We start from the raw sequence: 21,003 nt of genomic DNA on the forward strand, positions 1-21,003 counted from the left end.
ACCCTTGAAAAAAATATATAAGAAAAAGCTACACACAGACAGCTGAGCTAGATTTTTTCCTCATCTCAGATGAGGAATTGAATCATGATTCATCATATGCACAGTTGGATACTAATTTATTCCTTTAACAAGTTTGTTTGTGTATTTCCTTGTAAGCAAGAATTAATACACTCAAACATGGGAAAATGTTAATGTTTATGGCATTGCTTTTGAAAAGTAGAAATGTTGCATTTCACTCCTGTTGCCAAACATTCAAGCTTGAGGGGAAAAAGTCAAAGCCAGATGCAGGACCTGTGCTCAAAGGTTTAATATATCCAGTTTACCTAAAACCACTTCTCATCAATACCTTACTATATGTAGGTAAAAACACACCTGGCAGGGGACACAACTGTAAAGCAATAACTGCAGTACTCAGGGAAGTTTGGGGAGCTCACTGGAGCCATTCACATTGGAATTCAATTAAGGGAATTGCCTACAAGGAGACAAGAAAAATAAATCAAATGGGCCAAATGTTCTGCTCACTTATTCTCATGGAATATAAAACAGGACAATTTGGTCTGCTGGCTCCAACCCATGCATGTATTTGTATGTAATCATGTCTGTGAATTTCCCATTTGAGTTTGCATCCTGGGTAAATTCCTGAAGTGCCACCAATGACTTCTTGCTTTCCCTGAAGAAGTCTACTACTCTCCCTCAAACAGGAATAGGTATTAGATTTCCTCTGTGAGGGGAGAAAGGGAACTCTCCTCACCCATAAGTGAGAAAAGGATAGCCCCGGTCCTACTCAAAAGAGCCCCATTTTGCCCAATCACAAAGGTGGTAGTTGTCCTCAGACAACAGCTCTTGTAAGGGTGGCATCCACCACTGCCACTCCAAAAGGGAATGAAAAATGGAGAACTCCTGTTATGATGTACTTAAGAGCTACATATTGTCTGAATCTAGCACAGCACTAAATAGGACTGTTCTCCATGCAGCCTGCAATAACAGGGCTTCTAGAAAGACTTAGCCAGAAGTGAATATCACCCTATCATGTCAGAATCCACAGGAAGAAGGAGACCAGGCAAATGCTGCATCTCTTTCCTTCAGGATGAATTTGTCCCTTGAGTTCAGGAGTTGCCACTAACACATGTGGTCAGAACTGTACTAATATGGCAAATGAAGCCAAAAACAGAGTCTTTTGGAAGCAAAAGGAAGCAAAATCTCTCTCCCACCTCTCCTTTTTATGGCATAAACAAAAAGAAATGCAAGTACTTTATAGGTACAGCCCCAAGTCAGACCTTTGAAAATATGGCCCAGCATTAAGGCTATGCAAATAGCAGAAAACTTTAGGAAAGGGCATAAAATTATTGGTGAAAAACTTTACTTCAGCCTTTTTTGCACATCCTAAAATGCAAGTGTATAAGGGAAGGAAGAGGATCCTGAAATTTCAAACAGACAATGTAACAAGTCAAAAGAGAAAGTGTGTCCATTTTCACCCCAAATAGAATCTTACCCCACTTGTGATTAATAGTATGGGGCCTTTATTTTGAGGGGAAAAAAAAAAAAACTAAATTAAGACTATATAGAGAATCTCTAGTTTTCAATGACCACACCAAATGCTACAATTCTGAACACACAAATTTTGTTGTGAAATATTTTTCTATAGGAAAATCAAATTCAATTTTTGTGTTTGTTTTCTACATAAACAGGAATCCTACTACTTAAAATTGAAAAGCGGATCAACCAGTAATATCTGTGATAATAAGCAAATATATATGTTTTAATTTTAACCTATGCATATGCATCTGAATATATGACTTAATTTTAACAACCCCTGCTTTTAAAAATTCTAACAGAAGGAATGCAGGTTTTTTTCATTATTCTGATCCAGAAAACTGACTAACCCTATTGCAGCAAACACCCTCTTGATCCCATGTGGGTTTGCTATAACGAGGCTGAAATGTCCAGAAACTATTATGTGTACAGATGCAAGAAGGAACCTGATTCTAAAGTGCCAGTTGACATATAGGAGGTGGACAGTTAGGAACACAGGGTCAGATCCACAGGTGGCATCAACTGATTGACACCAGCAGAGAATGTGTATCTGACTGTGTGCTTATATGCTAATTCAGGAGAATTTAATAGCTCTGCAGAAGGAGTCAGAGGGTTAATAGTCAATCTAGTATTGAATTAGTGTCAACAATGTGACTTTGCTACAAAAAGGCACGTGCCATATTGGTTTTGTACTCAGAGTAGAATCATATGTAATGCCATTAAATTAATTACACCAGTCTAGTCAGGCAGGTTAGGTCTCTACTGGAGATAATTAGTTAATGCTTCTAAAGCACTTTGAACATACTAATGTTAAATAGTTTCATTATTATTATTCCTATGACTGCTACAGGGGCAGACAGGTCCAGGGTGCTAGGAATACTGTGGCTTGATCAAAGATCTATATTTTTGCCTGATTGGTTATAGTATCTACTGTAACTATTATATATTTGCTCTAAGGAATGAACAAGTGGAGAGGGGACATCCATAACAGCTAGTCCAAGCTCAAGGACCACGTCCCTACAGCCCTTTAGGTGGGAAGCAGAGCAGATGGGGTCAAGAATAAAAGTTATTTGACAGAGCAAGCACAGATAGAGTAGGAAAGGCATATACCTGTATCAGAGAACTATAGCCCATTCCCTAACAGGACTACCCTACAAAGTAATGAATCAGTGGTTAGTAAAGCAGGACACAGCTTTGGCAACAGCTGCAAACAGGCTAGAGACTGTTGAGAGGAAAGTAGCAGTCATGATAGAAGGCTTAGGAATACAGGGAAAGAAGTAAAACATAAGAAAAGTTAAAAGAACTGGGTCATATTCCATCCAGAGAAATTGAGATTTAACTGCCTACAGGTAATAAAAGAAGGTTACAAAAAGGATAGCAATCAATTATTCTCACTAGTCAACACGGATAGAACAAGAATATTGTGACAGAGCTGTTAAAGAGAACATTTGGGATGAGTGTTAGGGGGGAAAATGTTTATAACTCAAACAGTGGAACAAGTTGCCAAGAGGCAGTAACATTGCAGTCATTTGAGACATTAAGGCTGGCTAAACACCCATCTGTTAAGGAAGATTTCATTATAATCTCTCTTGCTATGATGCAAGGAGATGGACTGGAAGAGCTACTGAAGCCAAAGGATTGGTAGCCTATGATTTATCTTCTTCAGGTTTTTTAAACATTTAGTCAAAACAACTAACATCTGGTTGTTGATCCTCCAATTATCTCTGCTTTCTGCCCTATGGAATTAATCATAGAATTCATGCAAAACAATACATTTGCTAGTAATGATGTAATACAAATTGCCAGATATTTCCATATTGATAATGGAGAGTTTTCACCTTTTGGGGCATTCCAATTAAAAAAAATACAACACAGAGAATTATCTCTGGATAAAGATTTCTGTAGGATAGTGTTAATAGGGAACTGAGACCTCATCCATACCACCTGCCTGCCAGCTCCAGACAACCATCAAGAAAAAAAACTTCACCTGCTTCATCCTGTTTCACACACATCACACTCCTATTCTGCACAGAGTGACAGTAAGCGAGTAGAGCTTGATTCTTGGCAGCAATTCCAGGCTCAGCAGGAAAGCACTATACACACGGCCCGCAGAGTGGTACCAAGCAAGGGTTTCATTCATGATACTGACCTTGATGAAAAAGTACTATATAAAGAACTAGCTATTAGCATTATTATTCAGAAGAGCTAAGTCCTCACAGCTCCAGCTGAAGGCAATGGGGCCTGCTCATACTTTGGAAATCAGGTACAGAATACGTAGGGAAATAGCACTGATGATGGAAATGTTGATACAGGCTGAACCTCACTGACATGTCAGCAGGTAATGCCACAGATATAAAAAACACCACTGATGAATAAATCCTAAACATATACTGTCATTTTTCACCATTTGTATGTACTCTGAGCACCTCTAAAGGTTACATAGTGTGTTATTTCCTGCTTATAAATAAGAATTTGGACCAAATAGTTTTATGCTAAAGAAAGTTAGCATGTAAGAGTGCTAGTTCTACTATGCCATTCAAGATTACTTTGTCTATAAAGAGCAATACATGTAGGCCCAATGTATACATATTTATCACATGACAAGCTGAGATCAACATTCAGTATGACTATGGAGCAAGATGTTCTTTTAGGTACCTGGTTGCTATGTCTAAGTGTCCCAGTGAAAAATGTCTTGGATTATAAATCCATACCACAGGCACTGTGTGTTATTAGAAAATTAACATTTTACCATAAGTTATGCTGGTTCATGTCCAAGATGATACAATATTACCATACAGTTGGAATGGGAGAATTGCTATAGCTGATGTCACACCGTTTATTTCTATTATAATAACAAGTGGGCTGGGTGTTATACAGACACCGAAATAAACTGTTCTGAGCCATTTCCAATTCGGATTGAAACAAGATGCAACTGAAGACTGGAGGCAATGAAGGACCTGTTCAGTCAGTCAAGTAACTGTTGGTTTCTTAATAACAACAGTAGTACACAGAGGTGAAAACTGGGCTCAATCTCAGTATTGTAGTAGAATGAGCAAGTCTTACTGCATCTCACATAAAAGAAGCTGTTTGGAGCCATCGTTCAGCCTCTGGCGGAGAAGTGTGAGCTATGTTCTCCCTTATTCTAATTTCTATAGGAGTAAATATCCCTATCGAACAGCATTCTGCACTGGTTTTCACCATTTTTTTCCTTGTAATGAGAAAACCATAAACAATGACTTTTTTGTTTATAAAATTAAAGACCAAAACCATTGACAGTGACTTATAGATTCATAGATGCTAGGGTCAGAAGGGACCTCAACAGATCATGAAGTTGGGCCCCCCTGCCTAGGCAGGAAAGAGCACTGGGGTCAGATGGCCCCAGCCAAATCCCTATTCAGCCTTCTCTTAAAGACCCTCAGGATAGGGGAGAGCACCACCTCCCTTGCAAGCCCATTCCAAATTGTGGCCACCCTTACTGTGAAGAAGTTTTTCCTGATATCTAACTTAAATCTGTTCTCTGTCAGTTTTTGACCATTGTTCCTTGTTACCCCAAAATGCACCCTGGTGAAAAGAGCATCTCTGATCCCTTGCTGCACCCCACCTAATGAATTTGTAGGCTGCCACAAGATCATCTCTCAGCCTTCTCTTGCAGAGGCTGAAGACCTCCAGGTCCCTCAGTCTCTCCTCATAGGGCTTATCCTGTAAGCCCCTAACCATATGAGTGGCCCTTCTCTGGACCCTTTTGAGTCTATCAACATCCTTCTTGAAGTATGGCACCCAAAACTGGATGCAGTACTCCAACTGCAGTCAAACCAATGCCACATAGAGGGGAAGTATCTCCTCTTTGGTTCTATTTGTCATGCATCTGCTGATGCATGATAAAGTGTGGTTAGCTTTGCTGATGGTTTCATCATGCTGATAACTCATATTCATCTTGGAGTCCACTATGACTCCGAGATTCCTTTCCACTTCTGTGCTTCTGAGAGGGTCATTTCCCAGCCAGTAGGTGTGCTGCATATTTTTACGCCATAGGTGCAGCACTCTGCACTCATCCTTGTTGTACTGCATCCTATTGTGTAGTGCCCACTTTTCTAACCTGTTCATGTCTGCCTGCAATCGTTTCCTACAGTCCGGAGTGTGCACTTCACCCCACAATTTAATATCATCTACAGACTTGGACAGAGTACACTTCACGCCCACATCCAAGTCACCAGTGAAGATATTGAAAAGTACAGGTCCAAGGACTGAACACTACCCACATCCTTCCAGGTTGATACTGACCCATCTACTACCACTCTCTAGGTGCAACCACTAAGCCAATTTGCCACCCACTGGACCATGTAAACATCTATGTCACAGCCTCTTAATTTATTTACGAGAATAGGATAAGATACTGTATCAAAGGCCTTGCTAAAATTGAAGAAAATAACATCCACCTCTACTTCTGCATCTAAGCATTTTGTGACCCTGTCTTAAAACAAAACCAGATTGGTCAGGAACAAACTACCTGCTATGAATTCATGCTGCTTTCCCCGCTGCATTATTTTTCCCCCTGGACTTCCACAAATATGATCTTCATAATCTTTTTAAAGACCTTTCCAAGGATGGAGGTGAGACCTGACTGACCTATAATTACTCAGATTCTGCTTCCTCCCATTCTTGAAAATAGGGACCACATTGGCCCTGTCCTCCAGGACCTGACCCAAGCCCCATGAATGCTCAAACACCCATGCCAGTCGTTCTGTTATGACACCAGCCAACACCTTCAGTATTCTCAAATGAAGCTCATCCAGGCCTGCTGACTTAAACACATCAGGCATGTCCACATGAGTGTGCATGTGCCTCTTGCCCTGCCTCAAACCCCTTTGAGGCGGGGCAACAGGCATGTGTGGGAATGAAAAAACGTTCCCTGCACTGCAAGTTTGACCCCTGGTCTAATTTAGATTTTAAACATCTAAAAAAAATTGTTGTTTAAAAAAGCAGGGCAGGGCACAGTCCTGGACCATGTGCTGAGACAACCAGAGCCTGGGTTCTCCATAGCGATGCTCTGGATGTCAGAGCATCTCTATGGTTGGCCCTCACCCTGGTGCTGAAACACGTGGTTTAAGAACCAGGGTGCTGGTACCAGTGAGTAAGGGGTTGAGAGGTCTAGAGGAGGGGGGAGGGGACCATGGAGGGACCCCTGATAGCCCCACTCACTCTTCCAGCCCCCCGACCCCTGCCACGGCCAGCCCCTCCCCCAGCCAGCCCCCCCTGAGACCTGCTGAGGCTGGCATCTGCCTTCACCAGCCCCCCAAGGCCCCTAACTCCTGCCGTGGCTAGCCCCATCCCTCCAAGACCCCCCTGATCCCTGCCTCCTGACCCCATAGTTTTAAAAAACAAAACAAATAAACCCTGGCACTTACCTGCAGTCTGCCTGCTGTCTGGCTGACTGGGGCCCCATCCGCACAGTGCGGGGCAGGGTGACAGCCCCAGAGGCCCCAGCCGGGTCCTGCTGCCCCCATGCTGTCCTGTGCTGCCCTGGGGGGCTCTGCCAGGAGGCTCAGGAGCCCCCCACCCCTGCTTCTAAGGTAAGCAGAGGCTTTTTTTCCATTTTTGGGAGGGGGTTTCTTGGGGGGGTTGTGCCTGGGGTTGTGGGGGTAGCCTTGGAGACCTGGGGGTTCAAGCTGGTGGGGAAGGCTGGTTGGGGAAGCCATTGGGGGTCTGCAGCAGCTGGTGGGGGATAAGGCCAGGTGAGACAGCAATCAGGCAGCTGGGGTGGGGCATGTGGGCCTCACTGGGGGGGTAGCTCTTGTGGGGGCCATCTGGCCCCCGTTGGGGGGCTGTAACCCTTGTGTAGGGGCCAATCCCCCCGTTGGGAGGCCAAATCCCTTGTGTGGGGGCCAAATTCCCTGTTGGGGGGATGAACCCCTTGTGTGGGGGATGAACCCCTTGTGTGGGAGCTATTGCCCTTGTGGGAGAGTAGTAAGATATGTATTCATGAATTCATGAAACATATTTAGAGTTCACTTTATTATTATGACAAGAAACTTGCTTTAACACTGTAGATATATCATAAAACATTGTCCAACTGATCACTGTCTCTGTCTTGCTTTCTCTCTCTCTTTATAGTGGTCTTTTGTTTTACTTGTGGAGGAACATGGATTTGGGGGTATTTTACAGAGTGACTTTGGGATTTTCTTTATCAGGGATTTTTCAGTTTTCCAATAGGGAACATCAGAGTTCCTGCTAGGGAGGCCAGTGGCAGGACCCTGCATGCTCAGAGCTGGCACTTTGGACCCATCTGGCTGTGGCTGACCTCCTAGTCAAATGGGGCCAGGAGGACATGCTTTGACAGTTAAAAGCAGGCCACCACACCCGGAACACCTTCTGGGCGATAGTTGCCCAGATGGCCGGGCAGGGGCCACACATGGCAATTAGTGCCGCACAAAGGCAACCCTGGAACCACAGTCCAGCAGCTGGCCCAGAAGGGCAGATGCCTCTACTGCCTGTGTCATCCCCACCCGGGTCTGGCAGGTGCACAGCAGGTCACAGCCAGGCAGCAGCCCCATTGCCAGACTGCTGCACTGGGTAGAAGGTGCAGGGAACTCTCAGGGCTGCTTCAGCAGTTCAGCTGGCACAAGGGGTAGTGTCCCCAGGTACCAATTGGCTAGGCGCCAGAAGTTCCTGAGAGCTAGTAGCTCTGAGCTACTTGCCAGGGTGGCTTTTTATATCGCTGTGGCCAGGACAGGGCAGCTTTTTATACTGCTGGGGACAGCACAGGTGCTGGCCCTGGGCTCTAGCTCCCCCTGGCTGCAGATCCAGGAGGAGCCAGGCAGGGTTATTTTGCCCCAAGTGGCACAATTTGCTCCACAACAAAGTGCATGTCTGAGCATGTGCGATGAAGCAAAAAGGCCCGGTTCAAATTTGCACCGCTTCTATTTGAGCTGCTGCAAGCACACATGCTTGCATGTGTGGACGCACCCATCCAGTCCATCCAAGTGACTCTGCACCAAGTCAGCATCGACAGTTGGTGGGCTGGTGTCCTTCTGATGACCATCTAAGAATGTATTAGGAGACTTATCTTGACCCCTGTTCAGGAACACTGAGGCAAAAAACTCATTGAATAGCTCAGGCTTGTCCCCCCCACCAGTCACTAATTGCTCCTTCTTGTTCAGTAGTGGTCCTATGCTGCCCTGCACCTTCCTTTTATTCCCTACATACCTAAAGAAGACTTTTTGTTGTCTTTAATTTGTGTTGCCAGCCTCAGCTCTGTTGTTGCTTTGGCCTTTCTAACTGCCTCCCTGCAAGTGCAGGCCAAGTAGGTATGCCCCTCTTTGATAGCTTCCCCCTGCTTCCACCACTTCTATGCCTTCTATTTTGCCCTTAGGCTCCCCTGGATTTCCCTGTTTATCCAAGGAAGTTTTTTGGCTCTTTCCCCACTTTCCCTTGTGCCCAAAGGATTGCTTCCTTTAGGAACAACCACCTTTCCTGGCATCCCATCTCACCAATACTCTTATCCTGCAGTGTATCATTGTCTAGACTCCTAAGCACACTGTGTTTATGTTTTTGATGTCCAAATTTAAACACTGGGATGTAATGGTATGCGTGTGCCATCCTTGCGGAACAGCTCAAGTCTCTTTAATGTATCAGGTTGAACACCAAGGATAATTATTAATTGGTACAGAATTTATCTGATAGCTTATCTCACTAAACAGCTACACGTTGCTAATCTGTTCATTCTCAACAGAGAATAATACTTCTGGTTGCGATGCTTTGGACAACTTTCCAGAAAAGAAAGTCCAATTAAGACACCATAGAAGATTGAGGCTGGGGGTATCTGATATACTCAACTGCAAATAAGTAAGTTGTTATGCTACTAGTCCCTACCTCTGCTAGTGGGATGTTCATCAAACATGGGAACAGGTGGTCTCCTGAATCTGATATTTAGTCAGGCTTGAGCCATCCCAATTAATCCCTCTGAAACCCTCACAGCTTTCTCAGAGAACCTGCATTCATCCCCTTTATACTTTATACACATACACTTTTCATAACATTAAATGTAACTTAAAATGTACTCTTCGAAGGCCTGATAGCCCAAGATTTTCCAGTAAGGCCTATTTTGCTAAGTTCTGACTGTTTTCATTTTCCTCAGTTTCAGTGGGAAAAGAAAATACTCTGAAACTTTCAGAATTAGGCTCAAGGACTGAAGAAAACTTAGACAATTTTACCTAAAACCACCCCTCCCTGTAGCCGACTGCTAAATAAGATGAGACTAAGAGAATCTAAGATAATCAAACCTAGCTACTGTCTCAAAGGCAAAGGATCATAATACAAGCTGTTATGATGCAACTGTTATATATAGATGACTGTGTAACAGTAGAAGCACTGGCGACATGTAGGGGGTGCACATAGGTGCATGTGTACCCCTTGGGCATGGCGGTGCACCCCCTACAGGCTGTCCATGATTGCCACTGGCCACTGCTGGTGGCATTTGCAGGTGGTCTCTGACCACTGGTTGGTGCTTACCATGCCCCTGCTGCCGACAACACTGTGGCTGCTTACGGGAGCTTCCTGCTTACCGCCACCACGCCCTCACTGCCGACAGCACCGTCACTGCCTGCAGGAGCTCGCCATCCTCCCCCAGTCTCTGGGGCCATACAGCGAGTCTTAGTTGTACTGAGTTGTTCTCTGATGCTTTGATCCTTTCTTCAGGCCATATTTTCTATGGGTAGCAAAACACCCTCTATTTCTAAGTCTGCTTCACTGAGAGTCAAAGTTAGGGTGATACAGGTAACTTGTCTCTCTAACAATATAATGCAAATGTAACAGACTGACTGTTATGTGTGCTTGAGCAGCATGATCCCCTTCCCTTTTAAACATCTAAATTGTTGAGTTGTCCACAGCCTAACACTCAGTGTTTGGCAAAGGAATGCCAAGCTGCCGGCAGTTTGCAAACCCATCCCAGTTTTGTCTGTTTCTAATAGTTATGCATTCTGGTACCTCGTTACTGAATTCCAGCCCCATATAAGTAAGCACAGAGTTCATTTTAGTTCAATTCTTACCAGACATTACACCTAAATAGTAATACTCTATTTAACACTTTCCCTATTCTGCATGCTCTTTTCTTACCAGTGGGGACAGCTGGATCCATTGTAGGCTTTTCCCAGGTGTTGATCTGTTCCCAGGTAAATCCATTGGTTCCCAATGCCACGCTATAACCACAGTTACTGTAGTGTTCATCAAATGAACAACCGCCTGAGGAAGAGAGAGATGAATGAATACTTCTATTAATTACTTCTGTCTTGTTATGTTATTTAATTTACATCAGTGCTTTTTATCTAAACTCTGCAAAATGAATTTCTGGCACATTAGGTTTCTGTTTTTGCCTCAGGGTATTCAAAAAAGACTTCTGGATCTCAAATCCTATTTTTGGTAAGTCTTATTTCTCTCGCTTGGATTGTACTGCTGTTTATTAGGCCAGCTGCCTTAGATTCAACCTCACATCTTAAGGCTTTAAGCAGCAGTCTTGTATTCCAGGCATGTATATGATTTTGCAGGGCTGAACCACACTTAACTGCTTCTTGGAACTTGTAACCAGATGTTCCAAAAGGAGGGTGAAGAGGAAATCCATATGGCAGACTTATAACCATTTTTCAAATTGTGAAGCTCTCCCGTCATTTACACATTTAAAAATTCAGTAGGGCAAGGTTGCTGTCTAATCTCAAGACCATATATCACACTTTCTGTAAATATGCCATTTAACCTTCTGGTACCGTAGATAAGGACATAATGAGCCATCCCCTTGGCTCAAAGCCAAAAATGAGTATAATGTGAGTTCATTAAAGTAAACATTCACAATGGTAAGATACAATAGCTTGCTGTAGTACACAGTAAATGCTATTATAAAAAATTGCTTTTTTTGCATTATAACATTATCATACTATTGATAGTACCCAACTTAGATCAGGACTCCCTTGTACTGGGTAATGTATGAACACATTATCAAACCTTTCATTGAATGTCATATTCCAAGTTAGCAAAAAAAGATCAAGAACCTATTACAAATTTCTACAAGAGCTTTCTAGATACAGAATAACTGACCTGCCTTTAGCCCCATGGGAAGTCTGTAGTTGCAGAGTTCAAGCTATAGCAGACTGGCGGGACCAGAGCCCCAGTCACAAGTTTTTGATATTTCAGTAACTATTACAGAAAAAAATACTGTAAAATGTCAGAGGCTTGCACAGCTACGTCATTAATAGAATGCCTCACCTGCAGCACTAAGTTGCATTCTTGAAAATGCAACACAGAAACTGGAGACCAAATTGAAAGAGTTCTGTGATGCAACTGGAAGTGAGGAACTTCTGACTGTAGGTGCAGATGGCACATTTGAGTTTGGAGATAAAGGAGCAAAGAGAAATTGGGTAACAGTTTGATAGTAAATAACATATCTTCCAGTACAAACTTTTGGCTGGAGAATCATTCAAGTTGCAGTTCACATTATTTTTGGAATTGGCTAAGTGTCCTCAGTAAACTAGGAGTTGACTGAACACTTGAATAAAGAAATCTTCATGAACAATGGAATTAACTTGCCATGGTTAAAACAAATAAATAACTTCTGGGGTATTTGGCCAGCTCTGGTCAGGAGTATTACAAAACAAAATACATAGAATAATTTTACCTGGTATACAGAGCAGAAATCAAAATCTCTTGCTCTTTAATTAGTATGGAGTCTCTTTTGACATTGTGTACTTACCCCCTTAGATATCCATAATTAAAGTACACAAGTCATACCTTCAAGAAGTAGTCTACCATATGGTGGCTACTAAAAATGGTTCCTCAAAGTCTGCAGCACTGGGATACCTTCTGAGTTCAGAGGATACCTAGGGCAAGTTAGCCCTGCTTAAAACCAATCTTATTTTAGTCCACAAGTCCCAAAACTGACTGTACTCTACTGTTCCACTGTGCGAGTCTTAGTTGTACTGAGTTTTTTCCTGATGATTTGATCCTTTCTTCAGGCCATATTTTCTATGAGTCAGAATTACTGATACATAGATGACCTGGGGTGTCTTTGCAGGCTGGGTGTACCCCATATGGTGCAGAAATACAGCAATACTGTGCTAAGGTAAGTGAATAAAAAGAGTAAAACTGTAGAATTTCATGGCTTCAATTAAGTGAAATGTTAACAAACCATAAATGAATTTTCAAATGTTAACAACAGGAGTTATCAGTTACCAACATAAGGAACATTACAAGCAGAACCTGACAAATGCACACATTATAATCCCATGACCTGGCTGACTCCATTTCAGTACAGTTAACTGTAAAGGGTAAATAGGGGCTATATTAACGGGACTTGTTATATTTACAATACTCTGTTACCTTTTAGCATTAAATTATTGTGCCGGTAAACCTCCTATAAATGTCCAAATGAATAGCTCACTAAATGGAAAGTAACCATTCCCTTTACTTTCAATTTTATGCATTTACTTAGGTCATTCATTCATTTAGGTCAAAATGTTCACATTTAAATCATTAAATGTGAGCATCTAAATGGATTTGTCCAAAGTTAAGGATCCTCCCAAGCCAACTGTTGTAGCTAATGACATACAAGGGAGATGTAGCTGGGTAACACCACATCTAGCCACCTTTAATTCTCCAGCCCAAATGACCAAATACTGATTTACAGCTGAGTCAACTATGAGCAGCCTTTGGTTCAAATGCAGAGTGAAATTTGAACTCATGTTTCTAAAGTTTCAGGAAAAGGTTAATTATTCTTTCACCATGCTCCCTAAATAAGTATTTTGGCACATATAGAAGTAGACTGATTAGTTGAAGGTTCTCAGCACTGAACAATGGATCAGAACAGATTCTCAGTAAGTAACTGTATGACAGGGAGCATCAAACAAAATTACTCACATATGCTGAGCCTCTGAGTCATTAGTGTCAATACAGTGTATCTATTACTTTGGCAGTGTCTCTTTAACAGCAGTAATACTTCAAAATATTCCAGTTTCATTGACTATATGTTCAAAGTGCTACAACTGACAGTAGCAGAGGTACTGCTAGACTATTATATTTCCACAGTATGACCTAGACACTTCAATCAAACCAGGCCCAAGTGGGCTAGGCACTGTTCTGTATGAAGAAAATGACTGTTTCTGCCATGAAGATAAGCAGGAAAATAAGACAAAAGAGAATCAGATTAAGAAAAGGTAACAAAATAGGAACACAGAAACATAGGAGCCCTGGAGCATCAGGTCCGGTCCCCTGCATTTGCAGGCAACAATTTGTCCAAAAATGTCTACTGGAATGCCTATTGTGGGGGATGGAGGGTTGGGAGTGAGGGGAAGAGGAGGAAAAATAAACTGTACAACGTAACCACATGTAAAGAGTAGGAGAGATAAGTGTCATCCTAGGCCCATTTCTGCAATAGTAAAATATATTCAGATGATCCAAGGAAGAGGTCTACACCCAATATTTGAGAAGAAGGGAGAACAAACCTAGCAATCCCCATCAATCTGACTGAAGGGGCATTTTTTTCCTGATCCCAAATCTGTGATTGGTTTCATCCAAAATGCATAAGCTATGCCCATCTGTGCCTCAGAGTTTTCTAAGTACAGGTAAGAGCACGGGCCTACCGCAGGCACTGGATCACCTCTAACTGTGGCCAGTGGTCAGTGATTCCAAAAGAGGCAGGAGAGGAAAAATAAGGTCAAATAATGTATTTGAAGGAGGGAAATGGGATGGGAATTTTTCATGGCTCCTAGGTATCAGCAGAACCCTAGAAACCAAACTAGATCAAATGTGTGTGGTCCTTGCTCAGCTAGAAGCAATAATCACAGTTTGACTGATCAACTGGCAGTTTATCACATGTATTATAAAAGAGATAAGGTCTGAGAAGAAGCTCAAAGGAGGATGAGGTGATGATTTCACAGAAATTAACAGCGCTGTTCCACTCATGAAAAAGGCAACAAAGATGGAAGTTTGAAGGTGATTGTCTGAGAATCAATCTTTGCACTAGTCAAGGCAGGAGTCAATCTTGTAGTAATATATTTGGACTGAATAGATATGAAGGGGGAAACTGTGGATGGCCTTGCAATTTAGGGCAAGAACATTTGTATTTGAAAAGGGAGATGTTAGTAGAAGGACTTGAAATTGCAGGTTGGGATAGAGCAATAGGCATGTAGCAGGAGTAGTACCTGGAACAGACTTCACAAAGGTGGACTTGCAGGAAATGACGACAGAAAAGAGATTACAGAAGTCACGGTGCAAGATTATGGTTGGAGGAGGGTGGGAATGGCAGTGAAAGCTTGAATCTTGGAGATGTTCTGTAAGAAGTGGAAGATATAGACAGAATTCAGATGTGAGGTTCAAAAGTTGCCAAATCCAAAGATCATAGAATCATAGAGGTGTAGTTCTGCAAGAGACCTCCAAAGGTCATCTAATCCAACCCCCTGCCTGAGGCATGATCATCCCTATCCAAACCGTTCTATAAAATCAATAATCTAAACTCTTCATAAACTACCATCAACCTTAACACAACACAGTACATAACACCCTAACCTGGCACAGGTAAAGCAGGGGAACCATGGCAGCCAACATTCTGCTTCTATCAAAAGGTTGTTAATATATGCTTAAAAGATCCCAGAGCAAGGACTACTCCCCTTGCTACCAATGAAGGCAAAAAGCCTGCACAGTCCATAGCAACCTGACCATTGGGTAAAATTCCTTCCTGACCCCAAATATGGTGACTGACCTGGAGCAGAGGGGCAAGACCCTTTAGACCAGATTCTCCAGCTTTAGCCCCAGCAGGAGCACTGATACACCCTGTGATGGGCCAGTAGGGGGCACTCCAGTGCCAAGCCTCCCACCTCACCGCACCTGACCAAAACCAAGCTTCAGATGCCCCTCTGGGGGTGCCAACTTCTGGCCAAACCCCTTCCTGGAGCATCATCACAAGGCTGGGGTAACTGATATCACCACCCAAGCTCCAGTCTCTGATAGGACTCTGTGCTGCTGGGTGTACATAGACCCTGTAAAAGAGCAGGAAAGATGTGAGCAGTGGAGTCCCACAAGGCTCTGTCCAATGGCTGTTCAATATCTTCATCAGTGACTGGGATGAAAGTGTGGCAAGCACTCTGTCCATACTTGCAGATAATACCAAATTATAGGGTAAAGTTAACACAGCATAGGGTAGGGAACGAATCCAGGTGGATCTGGACAGGTTGGAAAAGTGGGAGGAACAGAATAGGATGCAGGTCAATAAGGACAAGTGCAAGGTGCTGCACCTAGGGAGAAGGAATCACCAGCATGCTTACAGGCTGGGGGAGGACCTTCCCTTTCCTCTGCTGTGCTGCTGAGATCTCAGTGTCATTGCTGACACCAAGATGAACATGATTTGTCAATGTGACAAAGCAATCAGTAAAGCTAACCACACTTTATCATGCATTAGCAAGTGCATGACAAACAGGTCTAGGAAGGTGATATTTTCTCTTTACGCAGCATTGGTCAGGCTGCAGTCAGAGCACTCCATCCAGTTTTGGGTGCCATACTTCAGGAGGGATGTGGACAACCTCAGGAGGGTTCAGAGGAGGGCTACTCGTATTGTTAGGGGCCTGCAAGCAAAGCCCTATGAGGAGAGATTGAAGGCCCTGGATCTCTTCAGCCTCCACAAGAGAAGATTGAAGGGTGATCTTGTGGCTGCCTACAAATTAATGGGGGGGAGGGAAGGGGCAGCAAGGAACACGAGATGGTGTGTTTACCAGGGCACCCCTTGGAGTAAATAGGAACAATGGCCACAAACTGACAGAGAGAAGACTTAAGTTAGACATCAGGAAGAACTTCTTTACAGTAAGGGTTGCCAGAATCTGGAATGGGCATTCAAAGAAGGTGGTATGCTCCCTTACCTTGAGGGTCTTAATGAGGAGGCTAGACATGCACCTTTCTGGGGTCTTCTGACCCCAGTGCTGTTTCCTGCCCAGGGCAGGGGGTTTGACTCAATGATCTACTAAGGTCCCTTCCAACACAACCTATCTATGAGTCTGTGCATCTAGGTAGACCCCGGGGTCGCTTAGCCCCAGCAGGATGTATCTGGACATTTCTTATATCCTGAAGCATAGAAAGTAGCCTCCCTTGGTGAGCCAAGCAAAGGGAGCAAAAAGGCTTTCCCAAACCCTCTCAAACATTTACAACTAAGCTTTCTATAACAGATAGCTTTATAGGATAGAGAAGGTAGGCATGAGGAGGACATAAGTCAGAGAAGTATCAAAAAAGTAACCCTGAGCAAACAGAAGCAGCTTGATAGCCTTTTGATATGCTTCTAGAACACTTGATCCTAAGTTACTGGCTACACTTCAGGTAGGTTACTCACATGTTCATCCAGAGTCTAAAAGAGTGTGAGAGGCCGTTTGCTTGTCTCCATGTTTCCCAAAGATGTCCTTCCACCCCGCAAGATGGAGGGACCCTTAAATAACCTTTCTGACTTCATCACCTGGACCCAACCATAAACCAGTACCCTCATACCATGGCTGATGCCGGTTGGTCAGTGAAAAAATGTCAGCACCCTCAGGTGAGAGTTTAGGGTTGCACAGGACAGAGGATGAGCAAGTTCCCCCCCCCTTCCTCGGGAATTTCTTCACAATCATGTAGGCTTAGTGGTAAATGAAGTGGAGGGGGGCTGTCTGCTTGCAGCAGTGAGGCAGACTGAGGGGTAAGTTCTCCACACACCCCAGTCAAATTCCCTAGTATCAGCTGCAGTCAACACCCAATGGCATTGTTAATAATTCTAACAATACATAGCAGAAAGAGGGCAGGGGGGCGGTAGAGCAAAGACTCTGGATTTGAACAATGATGGTTAGTATTATCCACTAGGAGAGAACAGGGAGGGTTTGGCTACTTTATTTTTAAATTATTCTTGGTGGCTGAGATTTTAGAAAGATAAGTTATCATTTTGGGTTTGGATGGTGATAGGTAAATTGCAGATATGGAAGGAAGAACAGGGAGTTATCAGAGTAAAGATGAAAGGTACAATTGTCCTTGTGGCTAAGCCTGCCCAGAAATGGGTTCTGGAAGAGAGAAGATGCAGGGAAAAGGAGGAAGCCTTGTGAAACCCCAACTGACATAGAGGAAGGACAGAAGAACCCACTGAAGGAGAAAGTGAAGGAGCTAGACAGACAAGGTTCTTTGGGTGAATATGGTATCTTTTATTAGACCAACTTAAATAGCTGGGAAAAAAATTATAGCAAGCTTCCGGGTTTAAAAACCCTTTGCCAGGGTGAGGAAGTCTCTGCAGCTGGTGTGCGCTCTTCCTGGATGCAATGAATAGAACGGGAAGAGCACACACCAACAGCAGAGACTTCCTCAGCCTGATGAAAGGTTTCTAGACCTGAAAGCTTGCTAGAATTTTTTTTTTCCACCTATTTAAGTTGGTCTACTAAAAGATACCATATCCACCCAAAGAACCTCTTCTGGCTATGACCTGAGACCAACACAGCTACAACCTACACCCTGGTAACAGTGAAGGAGCAGTTCAAAAGGGATAGACTCTGGAAGGTCAGAATGCTTGGACCAGTCTCCATAAAAGACTGCAGGATTTTTCATATCAATATTAGTCCTAGGTGAGCTATGCAAGTTAAATAAATTAGATGATGGTTAAAACTACCTAAATATTAGCCCAACTCCTCTGAAAGGGAAATTTATGTAGCATTTCAGTAGAATTTCATTAAATTGCCAGTCCCTGACCTGTGACTAGGAAAGTGACATCAAGAATTCCACATTTATTGCAGCTCAATAATTCAAGATTATAAGAGCTCTCTTTATCCATAAAAAGATTTTTGGTTTTGGGGTTTTTTATAACTGCTAGTCCTGCAAACCCAGCTTCAAAATCTACCTGAACTTTATTTCCCACACAATTCCTGTAAAGAAAAAATCTGCAAGCTGAATAACGTACAGCACTGCAACTTAATGCATTCAAATAATGTCTTTGGCAACAGCTCTGCAGCTGTACTGCCTTTGACAAAAACTGTCCAACTTCTTTTCCATAGCATTGCTGACTCCAGACTGCGAACCCAATGAACTTATTTTTGTTAAGACAGATAGTGGATATGAGTTTGAATATATAGTGGAAGCAGCTCTGAGTAAGGATTTGTGCATGGTCACTTCTCTGAAAGAGACCAGTTGTAAGTAGCATAAAAGAATACAGTGTGAGATGACTTTTAAAAAGTTTAGTAATATGAGCATGGTTTCACATGCACAGGTGCAGTACTAAGATGAGTAGTTCAGGTAGTTGATACAGGCCATGTCTACACAAGACACTGTGCTGTTGTTACTGTGCAGTCATTTAGTACTTGCATATACTAAATGACTGTGCAGTAACTCGAGTTACCATGCAGTGGTGTCCCCAAATGGCTTTTTGTTGCTGCTGACTGTTCAGTAGTTCATTACTACTGCGGAGTAGTATAGCATCATGCTTCATGCCATGCAATGCTATTCTGCAGTAGTAATGAACTACTGAGCAGTAGTAATGAACTACTACACAGTCAGGGTCTCAAATAGATGTGGCCACAAAGTATACTACTTCAATCTCTGCAGGCTATCTCCACTGGAAAAAAACAGATCAACCCCTGCTGGTGAATTTCAGAATTGCACCATGGAAGTGGTAACATATTGAAGATGTCCGGTAATAACCTCTTCAAAATCAGTATTCTTCCATGGTCTTAGGACTGCAGACCAAATTTAGCATGTTGCTTCTCCTGTGAAAAAAAAAAAGATGGAAACTTGCTGAAAATAAAATGCTGCCTCCCCAGAGAGACCCAGCCATGCTCATGGCACTGAGGCCTGGCTGTGCAGCCTGCTGGGGGGAAGGGGAGGCTTCCTGCATGAAGGACAGCCCAAGTTGGCTGCTGCCTCTACCCCTTGCCACTGACTGGCTGAGAAGGGTACCTGACACAGCAATCTGTGGTGAGGGGCAGGGCTACATGACAGACAGCCCTTGCAACTGCAGCAGGCTTGACAGTAGCAGCCTGACTCGCTGGCTCGAAAGAACTTCGAGACCCTAATTGGTCCCTTTGCAATCTGGGGGTGGAGCCTCCAGAGGGTATAAAAGATCTCACATGACCGGCACCTGGGGAGTTAAGAATTGCATCAAGGGATGGAGAAGAGAGCGGGAAAGGGAAGAGCTGGCAAGAGGTGAGGGCAAATCCATTGCCCTGGAGAGCCTGAAGGCCCCTTCCCTTCACCAGATGGGAAGCAGTGAGCGGCCGCATTCCCAGCTTCACCACTGAGGAGAACGGCATCGGTACATGAGCGGTGCATGGAGTGGGACCCTACGAGCTGTATGAGGCAGCTCAGGTCTCCAACCCCTCGCACGAAGTCAGGCGCTCAGAGCAAAAGTGTCACACAGAGAGCCCCTGTTGGTACTGAGACCCCAGAACTGTGCAAGGTGACTCAGGACCCCAACCCCAAGCAGGCCAGAGACCTAGAGGGATCCAGAGAAAGCCTCAGCAAGAAAGGTGGCAACTTGCCTGGAAAGATGAGAACCCTCCACCCAGCTCCCCAGAGTCATGAGTTCCTGGGAAAGGGAATTCCCACAGGGGAGGGGAAATTTATCCTGGATCAGTGTGACTGACTGCTGGAAGGGAAGCCCAGAAAGAGAGGGCATCCTAGGTTTGGAGATTTTGTTTTGGGGAATACAGTTTATTGGGCTGAGGGAGGCCAGAACAGTGCTGGGAAACTCTTTTACCTTCACCTTCTGTTACTAGAGTGCATCCACGACTCCCAGACAGTCTGGGCCTGGGTGTCCCTTAAATAGTTAATTTATAATTAAGGTTTTTGCACCTTATATTTTGGAGACAGCTTCTTATATTTTCTGAAACTGTATTTTATTATACATAAGTTTGAACTTTAATCGAGTTTAAAGTTGTATGACCTTCATTGAAATCTTTGTTGGGTGGTATAAGATGGAATGGACATTATCCATAGTTTATGTTATTGTGTATATGTCTTGTATATTTTATATTTGTAAATTTGTAGTTTAATGGAGCTTAGAGTATATGATTTTCATTGAGTCCCTGCTGGGACCCTCTTCTATTATTTATCCGGTATTTAGCAGTAACATATTTGTATCTTTAGGGATGATAGACATATATATATATTAGGGCTGTGCAAAGTTTCAGTCCCTGATTCGATACGGCAGAAATTCAGCCTGATTTTCTGGCTGAATCTCCAAATCTGAATCGAATCAGGAGACCCCTTAATCTCTCTGAATCAAATCAGAACCCTCCAAATCAGGTCGGAGAGTTTCAGAAAGATTCGGTGACTTGCACATAGATACAGCTTTAAATATTCTTTCTGCATACCTGTAGGTAGCAGGCAGCCCATGAATGTCGTGATGCTGGGGTGCATGGAGTGTCCCACAGAAGCATGGGGGGGCTCCCCAGTGCCCTCGGCAGCAGACCCAGAAGTGGACCAGAAGCACTTCCAGTCTACTTC

General features: G+C 43.5%; 1 protein-coding gene across 1 annotated transcript in view; it reads right to left on the reverse strand.

Moving 5' to 3' along the window:
* The window catches only part of PTPRT (protein tyrosine phosphatase, receptor type T), a 587,995-nt gene extending 576,455 nt beyond the window's left edge, over window positions 1–11,540 (reverse strand). The window contains exons 1-2 of the mRNA XM_019539805.1: window positions 11,469–11,540; window positions 10,645–10,816 (exon numbers count right to left, since the gene is read on the reverse strand). Of these exons, the coding sequence (XP_019395350.1) occupies window positions 10,645–10,816; window positions 11,469–11,540 (244 nt within the window). The remainder of the gene's footprint in view (window positions 1–10,644; window positions 10,817–11,468) is intronic.
* Window positions 11,541–21,003: the final 9,463 nt, after the last annotated feature.

Source organism: Crocodylus porosus, unplaced genomic scaffold, assembly GCF_001723895.1.
Source record: "Crocodylus porosus isolate Cpor-Errol unplaced genomic scaffold, CroPor_comp1, whole genome shotgun sequence".
NCBI classification, from domain to species: domain Eukaryota; kingdom Metazoa; phylum Chordata; order Crocodylia; family Crocodylidae; genus Crocodylus; species Crocodylus porosus.